The 17,660-nt window shown below is 35.4% G+C and overlaps 1 protein-coding gene across 1 annotated transcript in view; it reads left to right on the top strand.

Annotated features, from left to right (window-relative positions):
• DBF4 (DBF4-CDC7 kinase regulatory subunit) overlaps positions 1–16,622 on the top strand; it is a 31,652-nt gene extending 15,030 nt beyond the window's left edge. Inside the window, exons 7-12 of the mRNA XM_012450863.2 lie at positions 4,274–4,310; positions 5,641–5,686; positions 8,258–8,386; positions 8,837–8,951; positions 12,303–12,427; positions 14,867–16,622. Of these exons, the coding sequence (XP_012306286.2) occupies positions 4,274–4,310; positions 5,641–5,686; positions 8,258–8,386; positions 8,837–8,951; positions 12,303–12,427; positions 14,867–15,839 (1,425 nt within the window). The 3' untranslated portion in view covers positions 15,840–16,622. The remainder of the gene's footprint in view (positions 1–4,273; positions 4,311–5,640; positions 5,687–8,257; positions 8,387–8,836; positions 8,952–12,302; positions 12,428–14,866) is intronic.
• The last annotated feature ends 1,038 nt before the right edge of the window (positions 16,623–17,660 follow it).

Below are 17,660 nucleotides of genomic sequence, written 5' to 3'. Positions count from 1 at the left end.
CAATTTATTCATGAGATATAGGACAATTCAGGTTATTTTCTCATCAATGCATGTTAGTAGTCTGTTTTTCAAGGAATTTGTCCATTTTGTCTTGGTTGTCAAATTAATATGCAAAGATTTGTTTGTAATATTCCCTTATTAACTTTGTAATATCTGTGGGATCTATAATAATGTCCCCTCTTTGATTCCTGGTAATGCTATTTTGTGTCTATTCTTTTTTTTTCTTAGTCAGTCTGGTTAGAGTTTTGCCAGTTATTAATATTCTCAAGGAAACGGCTTTTAGCAACATTTTTTTTTGTGGGTTTCTGTTTTACTGATTTCTGTTCTTATTTCTTTTCTTCTGCCTATTTTGGGTTTACATTACTATTAGTAGTTTCTTAGGTAAAAAGCTTGGATCATTGATTTGAGACCTTTTATTTTAATGCTATAAATTTTCTTGAAGCTTTCATTTAGCTGCATCCCACACATTTTACATTGCATTTTTTTTATAGACTTTATAGAGAAGTTTTTGGTTCCCAGTAAAATTGAATGAAACGTGCAGAGATGTTTTACATACTCCTTGCCCTAACATGCCACACCAGAGTGGTACATTTGTTATAATCAGTGAACTTACATTGAGACATCATTATCACCCAAAGTCCGTAGTTCACATTTTGGTTCACTATTGGTGGTGTGCATTCTATGAGTTTTGACGGAAGTATGATCATGATGTGTATCCGCCATTATACTATCATACAGAATGGTTCCACTGCTCTAAAAATCTTCCATGTTTAGAGATTTTGCCACTGCATTCCAGCCTGGGCGATAGAGTGAGAATCCATCTCAAAAAAAAATTGGCTTTTTATTTTAATTTGAAAATGTTTGTCAGAGTTACCCAGAATATAGTCTATCTTGGTGAACATTCCATGTGCACTTGAAGAACATGTATATTCTGCTGTGGTTGGGTCATATATTGTTTACATGTCAGTTAGATCAATTTGAATGATAGTGTTGCTCATGTCTTCTGTATCATGGATACAGAAATGTTGCTCAGATCTTGTTCTGTCCAATACTGAGAGAGGGATATTGAAATTACTAGTAAAATTATGCATTTGTCTATTTTTCCTTTTAGTTCTAGTTCAGTTTTGAGTCATGTATTTTGAAGCCTATTGTTGGATGTATACACATTTAATATTTTTTTGTCTTCCTGGTGAATTGATCCTTTTATCCTCTATTTTGCTCTCTCTTCTGTCCCTGTTAATTCTTGTTCTGAAGTCTACTCTCTGATGTAAGGCACTCCGGCTTTATTTTTATTAGTATTTACATAGCATTTTTTGCAGTCTTTTGCATTTAACATATGTATATATTTAAAATGAACTTTTTGCAGATGGTGTCTTTTTCATCAAATTTGGCAATCTTCTTTTAATTTGGTATGTTTAAGTGATTTTTGCTTAATGTAATTATTGATATTGGCTTTAGTTCTACCAGCTTACTGTTAGTTTTCTCTTGATTCCCTCTGTATTTTATTCCTGTTTTCTCCTTTCCTAACTTTGAGATTGATCTACTGGCTTTTTAACTCTCTTCATTTTTGTTGTTTTATTTTAGTGGTTTCTATAGGATTTACAATATACATGTATAACCTTTCACAATCTATCTTGAATTAATATTTGCTTTCTTCAAATAAAATGTAGAAACCTTAAAATATTCAAGCCCTTTTGCCTTCCCCACCAACCTTTATGTCATAATGTTTATTACATCTTCTTATAATGAAAATGTCACCAGACAATGTTAAACTTTTTGCTTGAAAAGTCATATTATAGGGCCAGGCCTGGTGGCTCACACCTGTAATCCCAGCACTTTGAGAGGCCAAGGTGGGCGGATCACTTGAGGTCAGGAGTTTGAGACCAGCCTGGGCAACATGGCAAACCCCATCTCTACAAAAAAATATATATATATATTAGCCAAGCATGGTGGTATGTGCCTGTAGTCCCAGCTACTTGGGAGGCTTAGGTGGGATGATGGCCTGAGCCCTAGAGGTGGAGGCTGCAATGAGGCAAGCTCACACCACTGCTTGCAACAGAGCGAGACTCTGTCTCAGGGAAGAAAGAAAATAAAAGAAAAAAGTCATATTTAAAGAAAGTAACAGGAGGAAAATAGTCGTATTTACCCAGATGTTAACCTTCCCATTACTCTTCCTTCATTCCTGAAGTTACAGGTTTTCTTCAGATATATCCCTTTAGCCATTTTAGCATGTTTTAGAGCAATTCTGGTGGCACAAGGAATTCTCTTAGAATCCTTCATGTGATCATATCTTTACTGGAAAAAGAATCATGAATTGAGAGTTTTTTGTCTCAGCACTTCTGTCCTAAAACTGTCTTCTGATCTCTATGGATTCTGATGAGAAATCTTTAGTTGTTCAAGGTAGTGTTCACTTATACATACTGTATCATGTTTCTCTGGCTGCTTTTAAGAATTTTTTTCTTTATCTTTGGTTTTAGAAGTTTGATTGTGCCTACACATGGTTTACTTTGAAATTATTCTGTTTGCGGTTCACTCAGCTTACTGATTGTAAAAATTTATGTTTGAATGTTTTCAGCTATTTTGTTAATTTTTTTTTTTTTCTAAACCAGTCTCTTCCCTCTTTTTCCACCACTCCAGTTGACAGTAAAGTTAGACGTCTTATTATTCCACAGGTCCCTGTGGCTCTGTTTCTCTTTTTCTTAGTCTTTTTTTGTTCCTCTTTTCTTCCAATTGGAGATTTCTGTTCATTTGTCTTCAGGTTCACTAATACTTCACTATGTCGTCTATGTTCTGCTATTGAACTTATCCAGTGAATTTTGTATCTCAGATGATATATTTTTCAGTTTTATTATTTCTGGTTGGTTCCTATTTGTAGTTTTTCTCCTGAGAACTTGTCTCTTTCCATTCATCTTAAGTGTGTTCACCTTTACCTTTAAAGTCTTTTTCTGATAATTATAGTATCCAGAACATGTTGGAGTTGCCATCTGATTATCCTTTTCTCTCAAAAATTGATCATATTTTTCTGGTTGTTCAAATGTCAAATTTAAGTTTTGACTAGACATTGTAAATGTTGTGTTGTGTGTTTTGCTGCAAAAACAAAATCGGCATTCTCCAGACTATCAGAATAGATCTAGAACCTACACAACACAACATTTACACATTTCTTGATTTTTGTGGGTGGTGGTTCTAATCTCAGTTTCAGTTTTCGAAGCCCTTGCTATGCTGCTTTGGGTCTGTCCTTAGCATGTGCAGCTTCAAGTTAAGCCCTGTACTTGTGTGGATTTATACAGAGAATGGATCCCTTTCTAACTTGATCTTTTTATGATTAATCTCCAGCTCACAGTGGCCTCTTTACCAGGTCTTCTAGTCAGAAAGTGAAGGTTTCTCAATGTTAGCTTAAGCTTGTGCTACCTTTACAACCTTAACTTCCTATTTGGGGCTCACCCTCAGAGCAGAATTGTGGGAAAAAAGAAATAAAGAATATAGGGATTCTTGTGGTATTTTTGGACTACTGGAACTTCATTCCTGGTTCTTGCAGACAGAAAGATGAGGTTTGTATAGAAGTTTCAGCTGCTGGCTCTGCCACTGCTGCTAACTCCATGACTGATGGTTCCAGTTTTGACTTCCTTCCACAATCTACATGCTTTTTTTTTTTTTTTTTCAATCTTCAGGTAGTTGCTTATTCAATGTTGTCCAGAATTTTTGCTTGTTATCAGTGGAATTGATTACCATCTTGGGCGTATTGAATCTTTGCCTAAATTGACAGACTAGTAAATGTTGACTAGTTTCTTTATTCAATTTACTACAAAGATTTTGCTGAATTAGGGCATAAAAATAGGCTCATGCCCAACTAATTGGGAGGCTGAGACAGGAGAATTGCTTTAACCCAGGAAGCAGAGGTTGCTTCAGCCTGGGCAACGGAGCAAGGCTCCATCTCAAAAAACAGAAAGACTTATTGAAAACATATTTCACTACCTACCTTTTCATTATTGGTTGATTTCTTTTTAAGAAGTCAAAATCAATTATAGCTAGAATGCATGGTACTTGAGTGTGTTGTAAAACAGTTTTAATTACTGAATTCTACTCTAGTGGTTACAATCTTTAGTTCTTGAAGGATCGTTGTTTAATGTCTGAGTTTTTTTTTTAACAAAGCAAGAACAATCCTTTGATATAGTACTTTTCTGCATGATTTTTTTATCTTGAAGATATTGAGCAGTTGGATTTGCTGTTATAACTGTACTTTCGAACCCAATCTTTTCACTATTTTTTTTAGGGGAAAAGAGTTGGTACTGGCGCACAAAAAACAAGAAGTAAGTATCTTGATATCTTTAAGTGTATTTGGTTTGCTTTTGAAAAATCATAAAAGATCTTCTAAACTCATGTTAACCACCCTCTAAATGATTTATTCAGCGGTTTCTTGGTCTTTTTTAGAACATAGATCCTTAGTGAAGTTTGGTGAAGCCTGTGGACTGCATTCTCAGAATAGTGTTTTTAAAAAATTTTTTTAATCATTAGACTACCAAGAAAATGAATTACATTAAAATTTAGTTATGAAAATGGTTTTTAATTATGAAAGAGTGGTAACTTGCTTTTTTTTTTTTTTTTTTGATGGAGTTTTGTTCTTGTTGCCCGGGCTGTAGTGCAGTGGCGCAATCTCGGCTCACTGCAACCTCCGCCTTCTGGGTTCAAGCAATTCTCCTGCCTCAGCCTCCCAAGTAGTTGGGATTATAGGCGGGTGCCACCATGCCCAGCTAATTTTTTTGTACTTTTAGTAGAGACAGGGTTTCTCCATGTTGGTCAGGCTGGTCTCAAACTCCCAACCTCAGGTGATTCGCCCACCTCAGCCTCCCAAAGTGCTGGGATTACAGGCGTGAGCCACCGTGCCCAGCCTTGCTTTTTATTACATAGAACACATTCTAGCAGTGAATCTAATTGCTACTGTCATTTTGAATTAATAAGCATAAAAAATGCTTTGCGATGTCTGTTCAGTTCATAACTGATATGAAAATTTGTGCTGTTTCTATTAGTACCAAAGTCACTTTTTTTGAGAGAGAGTCTTGCTGTGTCGCCAGCCTGGAGTGCAGTGGCACAATCTCAGCTCACTGCAACCTTCACCTCCTAGGTTCAAGCGATTCTCCTGCCTCAGCCTCCTGAATAGCTAGGATTAACGGCGTCCACCACCATACTAGCTAATTTTTGCATTTTTAGTAGAGACGGGGTTTCACCATGTTGGGCAGGATGGTCTCAATCTCCTGATCCACTCTCCTCGGGCTCCCAAAGTGCTGGGATTATGGGCATCAGCCACCACGCCCAGTGATTTGTCACATTTATAATTGGAGGAAATGCTAAATTTCAGTTTGTGGTTAGTGAAAATAATAGTGTAGTTTTTCTCCTGTTCTAATTTATGACCCTCCTGAATCCTATTCATATGACGGTTCCATTTAGTTTAAGACTCTCAGAACATAGAGAGATCTTCTGTTATTTTTGGACATGAGGTGGTAATGGAAGTACCTCATCTGAGGCTTACAACTTTAAAATGGGTATGTAGTTTTTTTGGGAGGGTTTTGTTTTGCCATAGTAGTTTTATTTTTAAAAATTCCTGGATTTGCAAGTATCTAATACGTTTTTTATATTCTCAAGCAGGAAGACTCAAAAAGCCTTTCGTGAAAGTAGAAGATACCGGCCAGTGAGTATCTAAGTCCAGTCTGTGTGATTTAAGTGCAGAACTAAAGTGGAAAATTACCTAACTAATTAGGCTACCTCGATTAGTATTGTTAGGTTCCTTTGTGTTCGATTTATATTAAAGTGCATGCGGCACCAGTTATCTAACGTAGCCTGAATTCATTTGTGCTCAAAGACTAAATTTAGTTTCAGTATGTTGTGGATGTCTCTGAAATAGCTGGTTTAGAAAAATCATGATGACATTTTTTAGTATTTAAAGTAATTCTCTGGCTAAATGCAGTACCACTACTTAAAGATTACTCCTGCATTTGTGAAAAAGAAATTATTAGATGCTATTTAGAAATAGAAAATCTAAGTATAACATCTAACACAGTTGATTTCCAAAACTCACTCTGAAATATTTTAGGATAATCTTGTTGTTGTTTGTTTTGATTTTTTGAGATGGAGTCTCACTCTGTCACCCAGGCTGGAGTGCAGTAGCGTAATCCTGGTTCATTGCAACCTCTGCCCCAACGAGTTCAAACAATTTTCCTGCTTCTGCCTCCCAAGTAGCTGGGATTACAGGTACACACCACCATGCCCAGCTAATTTTTGTATTTTTAGTAGAAATGGGGTTTCACCGTGTTGGCCAGGCTGGTCTCTCCTGACTTCATGTGACCCTCCGGCCTCGGCCTCCCAGAGTGCTGGGATTAAAGGCGTAAGCCATCATGCCCAGTCATATAGGATAATCTTAATGAAGACTACAGATATAAATAGGCCTGCTGTGAGAGAATTAGGTTACTTTCTTTTTTCTTTCCATTTACTTATTTAGATGTGTGGTTAATTCTCTTGGGTGCTCACACTGAGGTGACAGTAATGGTTTTGAAAGCTTCTTTTTATGAAATGTGTTGCTATGAAGAAAAAAGTGCAATTGAAAAGGAGGCCTAGAGAAGACACTAGTACACAAAAGGATATCCCATGTTCATGAATTGGAAGACATAATATTGTTAAGATGTTAATACCACCCAAAGTGACCTGCAGATTCAGTGCATTCCCTGTCAAAAATCAAAAGATGTTTTTTGCAGAAATAATAAAAATGTATCCTAGAATTCGTATGGAATCACAACAGATGCCACATACCCAAGACAGTCGTTAAAAAGAACAGCAAAGTAGGACGTACACACTTCCTGATTTCAAAACTTACTGTAATGCTACAGTAATCAGAACAATTTGGTATTGGAATAAAGACATATAAACCAATGGAATAGAATAGAGAGCCTATAAATAAACCATCACACATATGGACAAATGATTTTCAGCAATGGTATGAAGATCATTTAGTGGAGAAAGGACAGTCTTTTTAACAGTGTTGAGAAAACTAGATATACACATGCAAAAGAATGGCATTAGACTCCTACCTTACATCATATGCAAAAATTAACTCAAAATGGACCAAAGACCTAAAATGATAAAATTCTTGGAAAAGAACATAGGGGAAAAGCTTCATGGCATTGGATTTTCGGTGCTTTCCTGGATATGACACCAAAAATACAGACAAAAGATAAAGTAATCAAATTGGTCTATATCAAAAATACAAAATTTCTGTGCCTAAAGGGATGTAACAGTAAAAAGGCAACCCAAGGAATGGAAGAAGATACTGCAAGTCATGTATCTTTTTTTTTTTTTTCAGCTTTCTCAGGTTGAAGAAGTCATATATCTAATAAAGGTGTTAGTATTTGTAATATATAAAGAATTACAACTCGACAACAAAAAATAACCCAATTTTAAAAATGGGCAAAGTACTGAATAGACAGTTCTCCAAAGATGATATACAAATAGCCAATAAGCTTATAAAAGATGCTCAATATTACTAATCATTAGGGAATTGCAAATCTAAACTACAGTGAGATACCACTTTACATTATTTAGCATGGCTCCTATTAAAAAGTCCACAGCAGCCAAAAAGTAAAAGTAAACCAAGCCCATCAGCAAAGGAATAGATAAACAACATGTGGAATATGTGTACACACAGTCAATGGAATATTACTCATCCTTAAAAAGGAAAGAAATTCTGACACATGCAACATGGATAAACCTTTGGACATTATGCTGAGTGAAATAAGAGGAAAAATACTGCATAATTCCACTCATGAAGCACCTACTATTTATTAGTCAAATAAATAACAGGAAGTAGAATGGTAGTTGTCAGGAGCTATGGAGAAAAAGGATGGTTGGGAAGTTACTGTTTGATGGGTTCAGAGTTTCAGTTTTTGCAAGATGAAAATACATCATCTTGCAAAAGATGACCAATAGCAGTGATGGTACCCCACAGCATTATGAATACTTAATCCTACTGAATTGCACACTTAAAATAGTTAAGGTAGTAAATTTTATGTGTATTTTGCCACAGTTTTAAAAATGTGTAAATGTTAAAAATATTAGGCCTAGAAATTGGATTTTTGAAGGGGGAAACCTAGATGATTTCTGTTGTTTATTTCAGATTCCACTGAATTAGGTGATTTTGAAATATAAAACTTTAAAATTTGTTTTCTTTCATCATAAAGAATCTCATGTATTTTGTCTTTTTATTTTTTAGACTTTATAGGCCATTTTATCTTCAGCTGACCAATATGCCTTTTATAAATTATTCTATTCAGAAGCCCTGCAGTCCATTTGATGTAGAAAAGCCATCTAGTATGCAAAAGCAAACTCAGGTGAAACTAAGGTTTGTTTGAATCTTTACTTTTAGATGGAATATTCAGAATGTCATCTCAATTTTTCTTTATAAAGATTTGAAATAGTTTGGTTTATGCCATAGTGGTTGTTTGTGTTTGTAATTACTATTTTTATTACTTTTCCCTCTGTATATTTTTAATCTCTCTACACTAGATTTGAATTCTGAATCGATTTAGATGGAGGTAGGGAGGACCTTAAAATATTTGTAAATTATGAAAATGTGTAGTTTATCTTGAATGATTGAAATATTCTCAGAATATTCATTAAATCTTAGTTTGCTTCTTAACATATTATAAAGAAATACGATTAAAAGTACTTGCTGATACAAGTCTCTCTCTGTAAATTATGCAGATTCTGTGTGTGATAGTTTAGGACAAAAAATTTTAAGTTATTCCTTAGGTTCAGCAGTTAATTCTTTACCATGTATTTCTGTCATCAGAATCCAAACGGATGGCGATAAATATGGTGGAACCTCAGTTCAACTCCAGTTGAAAGAGAAGAAGAAAAAAGGATATTGTGAATGTTGCTTGCAGAAATATGAGGATCTAGAAACTGTAAATGTGATTTTATATTTTGGGAACTTGTTTCAAAAACTGTAATACTTGTGTTTTAAATTTTAGCTTGTTCTGATGGAGATTTTTTACATTTTAAGAACTCAAGGGGGAAAATGAGTATTGAAAATTACTTTTATTCAACAAGTACTTACTGAGCACCTACTACATACTGATCACTACTCTGGGCAAACAGCATTGAACAAAACAGACTTAATTTCCTACCCTTGTGAAGATTATATTCTGTGGGATGAGGGTTGGGTAGGGGTAGAGACAATAAAAAGGATAGAGAGAATATTAGATCAGTACTATGAAAAAACCTAACATAGGAATGGGCATGTTGGTATTTAACCTAGACAAGGAACACCTAACTGATGAGGTGACATTTGAGATCTGAGAGAAGTGAAGTAATGAGACCTGGATATTGAGATAAGCAAGTGCAAAAGTCCCAATTTAAAATGATTGATGAGGTCAAGGAATAGATATTGGTGGTCCAGACTAAGTGGTAGTAGAAATGCTGAAACATGGTCAGATTGTGGATATGTTTTAAAGGTGGGACCAAGAAGATTTGCCAATGGATTGGATGTTGCAAGCAAGGGAAAATGGTAGTCCAGTGGTTACTATAGGATTTTGAACCTGAGCAATTTTTAAAAAGGCCTTATTTGTAATGGGAAGAGGAGAGTTCAAGTTCAAAGAAGTAAAGACCGTTCATTGAGGTGGCAGAAAGAATGGAAGAGTTGGAAAGGCTATACAGGATGAAGATGGGGGAAATATTATCATTTGTAAACTGATTAAAAGAGCAACAGCTATGGATTCAAGCTGCCCAGGTTTGAATGCTGGCTTCCTGTCTATGTGACCTTGGACAATGGCACATAGTAAGTGCTTATTGTTAGCCTTTATTTGAATTTTTTAAGTAGTAGATATGTTTGTTTTGGTGTTTGGTTTGGTTTGGTTTTGGCAAAAGATGGAGGGAAAGTTAAGGAGAAAGAATAATATTTGAACCTGTCTTCAGACTCTGAATTGAAGTTTGTTTTATAAACCGAAATATATTCGTGTTTTGTGTCAGTTTTTGTTTTTTTATAATAAACGAGAAAACTATAGTCTAAAATTGCTTTTAATCAGAAGCTAAAATATCTCAAATATTTTCCCTTCCTGAAAATCATTTTGAAAATTAAAATTACAGGTTGGTCCAGAAGTTTTACTTTGCTGGTATAGCAACAAAGTAATCTGGAATGGATACTTAATTTGGTGCTCAGAAAATATCGAGGCTGAAAAACGAAAAAAATGTTCACTGGTTGCCACAAAGAAGGAAAATTAGTGAAAGCAGATGTTGGGATTAGAGGTTGGGATTGAAATTTAAGATCATGTTTTTACAGTTTTCATTTGTATGTCTCTAAGTTGCTAAGAGTAAAGAAATTTTTTTTGAATGTTAGGTTTCACAGTGATTCAATTCCACTTGTATCAGGGGATTCAATTAACAAATATGTGTGAGTACTGGAGATAAAGCAACAGATAAGGTGGTCATCCCTACCCTTATACACCTTATGGTCTGGCAAAGTACATAGATAGAAAATAACGTATTTGCAAATGTGATGACTGTCACAAAAGTAAAGTATGAAGTGCAATGGGAATAAATAATGAGGTTACTTAAAGCAGAATGAGGGTCCCAAAAGGCCCAACTGAGCACAAGTGACTTCTAAATTAAGACTTTAAGGATGAATATGAAGAACTTAATGGAAATTTTTCCTTCCTAGAACATTGGTAGACTGAACCAGAGCTTGCGAATTTGATGTTTCCTTTTAAACTTTAATAATTGCTCATTTTTATTACTGGGCATATATAATTTGTGTATGGTAAAGCTTGCAAGTAAGGAAGAAATACATGTATATTCCAGGATGCATTGTGTTTTTTTGAGACCAGTGGAGATGTTTTTAGAAATGTAATCAAATCATCAAAATGTAAAACTGCATGAAACTAGGGATATAGAAATTAGATCTTTTCTGATCATCTGGAGGCAAGTTTCTAAGTACAATTCCCTGATCAGCTGATAGACAAATGATAGAATTGGGCTGGAGATTCCACCTATTCGAAAGGAACTTTGTTTCCTATGAATTTTATCTCACTATGCTGTGAACATGTTTACTTTTGGTTTTGACCTTTTTTTTTTGAAATGGAGTCTTGCTCTCTCACCTAGGCTGGAGTACAGTGGCGCAGTCTCATGTAACTGTAACCTCTGCCTCCCGGGTTCCAGAGGTTCTCCTGCCTCAGCACCCCCAGTAGCTAGGAATACAGGCATGGGCCACCACTCCCGGCTAATTTTTGTATTTTTATTAGTGACAGGATTTCACCATGTTGGCCAGGCTGGAGTCTCAAACTCTTGACTTCAGGTGATCTGCCTTTCTCAGCCTCCCAGAGTGCTGGGATCACAGGCATGAGCCACCGCACCTGGCGGTTTTGACTGTTGTTAAGAATAAGAGAATAACTTCTGTATACTCTGTTATGAGCACTGGGTAATTGAAATCATTTGTTTTGTTGTTCATTCTCAAATGTGTTCTTCAATTATGAATCTTGGCTTTTTTAATACTTGATAGTACTTAATGTGGTTCCTGTGTTTAATCTACTTTCTGGATTCTTGTATGTTAACTTATATGTCATTAATTTTCTATAAGTCCTGCCTTACTTAGTGGTAACTGCGTAAAGACAAAGTAATAGAGGGAAGTGCGTTTTCAAAATTGTTACTGTTGTGTCTCTCCATCTGTATCTTCCTTTTTTTGAGATAGAGTCTCACTCTGTTGCCCAGGCTAGAGTGCAGTGGTGCCATCTCAGCTCACTACACCCTCTGCCTCCCGGGTTTAAGCGATTCCCCTGCCTTAGCCTTCTGAGTAGCTGGTACTACAGGCATGTGCCACCACACCTGGCTGATTTTTTTTTTTTTTCGTATTTTTAATAGAGGCGGGGTTTCACCATGTTGGCCAAGCTGGTCTTGATCTCCTGACCTCAGGTGATTTGCTAACCTCAGCCTCCCAAAGTGCTGGGATTACAGGCATGAGCCGCTGTGCCCAACCGGTGTTTTTGTTTTCTGACATAGTTCATTTTTTTCAGTTCCATTGTAGCTACAAATTAGTACTTGTCTTTTCTCACTGAAGACTAAAAACCAAAGTAGCTTTACTAGTTTCTCAGAAGTGACTTTTATCTTATTTTAAACATCTTTTGAAGTCAGTAAAGATATTATCTTTGGAGTAGTTATTGGAAACCTAATTTTAGGGGCATGAGAATGTTAAAAAACCTTAATAAAAAGGCATCTCTTGGTTTTGAAATACAATTTTTTAATACATGTTTTTAATTTTGTTTTAGCACCTTCTAAGTGAGCAACACAGAAACTTTGCACAGAGTAACCGGTATCAAGTTGTTGATGATATTGTATCTAAGTTAGTTTTTGACTTTGTGGAATATGAAAAGGACACACCTGAAAAAAAAAGGTAATTAGTGTTATCAACCTAAGTTTTAAATTATACTAGAAGGCTGGGCGTGGTGGCTTATGCTTGTAATCCCAGCACTTTGGGAGGATCACCTGAGGTCAGGAGTTGGAGACCAGCCTGGGCAACGTGGCGAAACCCTGTCTCTACTTAAAAAAAAAATACAGAAATTAGCCGGGTGTGGTGGTGCACACCTGTAATCCCAGCTACTTGGGAGGCTGAGGCAGGAGAATCGTTTGAATCTGGGAGGTAGAGGTTGCCGTGCTCCAGCCTGGGTGACAGTGAGACTCCATCTCAAAAATAAATACACAAATAAATAAAATAAATTATACTAGAATATTAAACTATTTTATTTTATTTTTTTATTTTTTATTTTTTATTTTTTGAGATGGATTTTCACTCGTTACCCAGGTTGGAGTGCAATGGCACGATATCGGCTCACTGTAACCTCCGCCTCCTGGGTTCAGGCAATTCTCCTGCCTCAGCCTCCTGAGTAGCTGGGATTACAGGCACACACCACCATGCCCAGCTAATTTTTTGTATTTTTAGTAGAGACGGGGTTTCACCACGTTGACCAGGATGGTCTCGATCTCTTGACCTCGTGATCCACCCGCCTCGGCCTCCCAAAGTGCCGGGATTACAGGCGTGAGCCACCGTGCCCAGCCCTAAACTATTTTATTAAACTAAAAATAAACACAGTATGCCTGTTGTTAGAAGGAATATGTATTTTCAGGATGTAAATGTGGTTAAAAACCAGTAACTTCTTCCCTTCCCTTTTTCCCTATCAAAGATGCTTACCTTAGACTACTTTTAGTTCCATTCCTTCTAAGTTTTCTTTTTATCTAAAATTTTTCCTTTTTTAAATTTTTTGTTTTATTTTGAGACAGAATCTCGCTGTATCACCCAGGCTGGACTGCTGTTGCATTCTCTCGGCTCACTACAACTGCCTCCCAGGTACAAGAGATTCTCGTGTCTCAGCCTCCTGAGTAGTTGGGATTACAGGCATATGCCACTACACCCCACTAATTAGTCTCATTCCTGACATTGTAGTTTAGAAGGAGTTGATAGACTTTTTCCGTAAAGAGCCAGATATTTGATATTTTAGGTTTTGTGAGCCATAAGATCTCTGTTGTAACTAATTCACTTTTTTATTGTACAATTGATATGGCTATATTTCGATACAATTTTATTGTTCCAGACCAGCCTGGCCAACATGGTGAAAGCCCATTTCTACTGAAAAAAATTAGTGGTGACACATGCTTGTAATCCCAGCTATTCAGGAGTCTGAGGCACAAAAATCACTTGAACCTGAGAAGTGGAGGTTGCAGTGAGCTGAGATCAGGCCACTGCACTCTAGCCTGGGTTACAGAGAGACTCTTTCTCAAAAACAAAACAAAACAAAACTACGTGGGCTACTCTAAAAATTTATAATTCTCTAAAAACTCAGTCTGTAGCAAAATTCTGAACTAGTCATTTATGATTGTAATTTATAAACTGGTTGTTCCTTAATTGTCTTATTTTTATGTGCACTAATTTTACTTCTGTGGGCAAGTCTCCTAAACGTCTTGGACTAAAAAGCCATGTTAGATTCGTCTTCATTTTTTTACAATTTTTTATTGCCCGTTTGTTGAAAGAGAATTGTAAGTAAGTGTAAACAAGATAAATATAAAAACATTCTGGTTGAAGGGGCAGGAACAATTGTATATTTCTCACAGTTAATCTGTGACATGCAGAACATAAAATTTAATTGGTGAGCTATTAACTTTTTCTCTAATTGTATGTTATTTAGGGTTGTCTAATGCAAACTGGCATTTCAGGGATATCAAGATGCTCCATGAAGAAAAGAATTTTAGGTCAAATATGTGTGAAGCTTAGTTACAACTTTGTCACCTTTGAAAGTATAAAGATATTGAGTTGCTAGCTCACTTTGATATTAAATATTCTTAAATGTAAATTTAAAATATGTTTTTGCCATAGATTTCCCAGTAAATACTTATTCTCCCCATTGCTAAGTAAAATGAAGAGTAAAATGTGCATTAATGTAATTCAAAGCACAGAAGTTACAAAAGTGTTCAGAATAATGACAACAAAATTAGGAGCAGGCTCAAATCCCTTTACTATTATCTTTCTTTCGTTTACGGGGTTAAAGTAATTTTAAATGCCAAAATTCAGGATATTGGTTATCTCTGGGAGGGGGGCAAAGAATGTAGAAGAGAAAAGGGGTACACTAAAGTTTTCACCTACATATGAAAAGTTGTATACTTTAAAAACAGCTCGGGTAAATTTGGCAAAATGTTAAGATGATTGTATTTTTTGTAGTATTTTCTAAGTTCAATAGGTTTCTTAAAGATTATACAATGTTTTTACTAATTTCATTTCTAACTAAGGAATTTGTTTTGATAACAATTATTTTAATATTTTTCTTTTATTTTTCCTATAAAGAATAAAATACAGTGTTGGATCCCTTTCTCCTGTTTCTGCAAATGCCCTGAAAAAGACTGAACAAAAAGAAAAAGTGGAATTGCAACATACTTCTCAGAAAGGTTGCTGGAAAGATGATATACAGGCAGTGGAGCAGAATTTCCTGTATAAAGAGACCCAGGAAACAGAAAAAAAGCCTGTGTTTATTTCAGAGCCCAACCCCCACCCTTCAAATGAATTTAAAGGGCTTAATGAGAAAACGACCAATAAATGTTCTATGTTAAATACAGCTGAAAATGACATAAGACAGAATTTTACGCAGCTACCTCTACATAAAAACAAACAGGAATGCATTCTTGACATTTCTGAACACACATTAAGTGAATATGACTTGGAAGTACTAAGGGTAGATTACGATCAATGTAACGTACAGGCATGTGCACATGTTTCTGACTTCAATACAGATAGTGCATCTCAACCAAAACAAAACTCAGATACTTTGCTTTTTCCAGCAAAGGATGTCAAGGAAAAGGACCTTCATTCAATATTTGCTCATGATTCTTGTCTGATAACAATAAACAGTTCACAAGAGCACCTAACTGTTCAGGCAAAGGCTCCATCCCATATTTCTCCTGAGGAACCCAATAAATGTGACATCAAGAATACGGATAGTTTACCTTCTGGTAAAATACATCGAAAAGTAAAAATATTATTGGGACGAAATAGAAAAGAAAATCTGGAACCAAATGCTGAATTTGATAAAAGAACTGAATTTATTACCCAAGAAGAAAACAGAATTTGTAGTTCACCAGTACAGTCTTTACTAGACTTGTTTCAGACTAGTGAAGAGAAATCAGAATTTTTGGGTTTCACAAGCTACACTGAAAACAGTAGTATATGCAATGTTTTAGATATTTGGGAAGAGGAAAATTCAAATAATCTGTTGACAATGTTTTTCTCTTCACCTTCAACTTCTACATTTACTGGCTTTTAGACTTTAAAAAATGCATACTTTTCAGAAGTGATAAGGATCATATTCTTGAAATTTTTATAAGTATGTATGGAAATTCTTAGGATTTTTTTTTTTTTACCAACTTTGTTTATAGAACCAAATGTAAATATTAAAAAGTAATGTTTACCGTTTTCTACAGAATTGAATGCCTGTTACAGAAAAATTACAGAATAAACTTGTGACTGGTGTTTTGCATAATATGTATGTTCACAATTGTTTCCTGAGATTTACAGTGAATAATAATTTGCTTTGTCACCGAAAACCAGTACCAAGTGAAATTTGGGGAATATCAAATTTAGCATTATACATTTGGATATTCTAGTTGTGTCTATTGTAAATTTTAAAAGATTCCTAAATTCCATACAGAATGAGAAATACATTTCTTTGTTTGAATTCTGGAAATCATCAGAAATATTGACACTTGAGGATCACTGGTGGACTATACTAGTATTTTGGGGCTGAGTAATTATGTGTAGGGGTAACTAGAAGCCATGAAGGAAAGACTTAACCAGGCTACCAAATGGAATATAATTTATCTGCTATTTTTAATTATTTACCTTTGTAAATAACTTTGAGAGTATTCCAAAGTTGACTCTGCTGTCTAATTTGGTAGGAGATGAAAGAGAAAGGAATGACATTGAATTATATACAAGGATTTCCTTGATCAGGCACTTATTTATACAATAATTTGAAGAAGAGAAAATTCAAATACAAGAAATTTCAATTTGTATCTGGAGATAAGGCATTTATTTGCCTTTGAGCATGTTCTTGTAGGAGTAAGACTACCATCAGTGACATTCAGTTGGTGCTATTGCATAGTACATGAATATATTGTCACTAAAAATTAAGTTGGGTTACTAGTCTTAATTTTTTGAAATACATGATTCTCAGTATAGGACTAGTTCATATACTTTTCCTACATATATTATTTTGACCATTTGGACAATATCAACGAATACTGGGTTTTTAACAGCTTTATTTTTCATACCAATACCTTAAGTAGGCTCAGTGAAAGAGTTTACAGTGCATACAAGAAAACCATGTTTTCATTGTAAATTATTGTTGCACTTTCTGTCACATGTATGTTATGTGTAAATATATATTAAGTTTCATAGACAACCCTTGAAAAATCTAAATGGAACTTGGAAATTTATTTGCAGATTTATTTCCCTTCAATAATTTGTATTCCCCAAATTTTCTAAATAACTAAAAGGTATGCAAACTCACTCTATGATCCTTTGACACTAAGAGTAACAGTGTCTTCACTTTGCAGTGGTACTCTACCCCACAATTGCTTGGCATCATTTTACATTAAGTTGTATTTACTGAGGAGAAAAAGTTTGAACCCTCTAGTAGTTAAAGTTGTTAAACTATTTTGACACTTGGAATATTGGACTTTTAGAACACCACATGGTCTTCATCATGAGTATTTAGCTTTTTTCAAGTGCCTAAATTTCAGTTTATTTGGAATAATGCTATAAATTGTAGTAGGAACACATAGAGTTTGTAAGGATTGTGCTGTGCAGGTTATCTGCAGCAAGTAATGTGTCCTGGCAATGAGAGTGCATCTTCCTAGAGGTAGGAGTACTTTTTCCTGGTTTTTACCAAGGCCGCTTTGCCTTTGTTGCTGTTGTTTGATACTAGGTCTCTCTCTTCTCCAGGTCTGGTTACCATGGTGCAATCAGCTCATTGTGGCCTCAGACTCCTGGGCTTAGCCAGGCACTGGGGCTTATGCCTGTAATCCCAACACTTTGGGAAGCTGAAACAGGAGGATCACTTGTGATCAGGAGTTCAAGGTCAGCC

Source organism: Aotus nancymaae, unplaced genomic scaffold (genome assembly GCF_030222135.1).
Source record: "Aotus nancymaae isolate 86718 unplaced genomic scaffold, 86718_ANA_hifiasm-v0.15.2.pri h1tg000025l, whole genome shotgun sequence".
Lineage (NCBI taxonomy): Eukaryota > Metazoa > Chordata > Mammalia > Primates > Aotidae > Aotus > Aotus nancymaae.
Note: the sequence above shows the minus strand (reverse complement) of the source record. Positions and strands in the feature narration are given on the sequence as shown.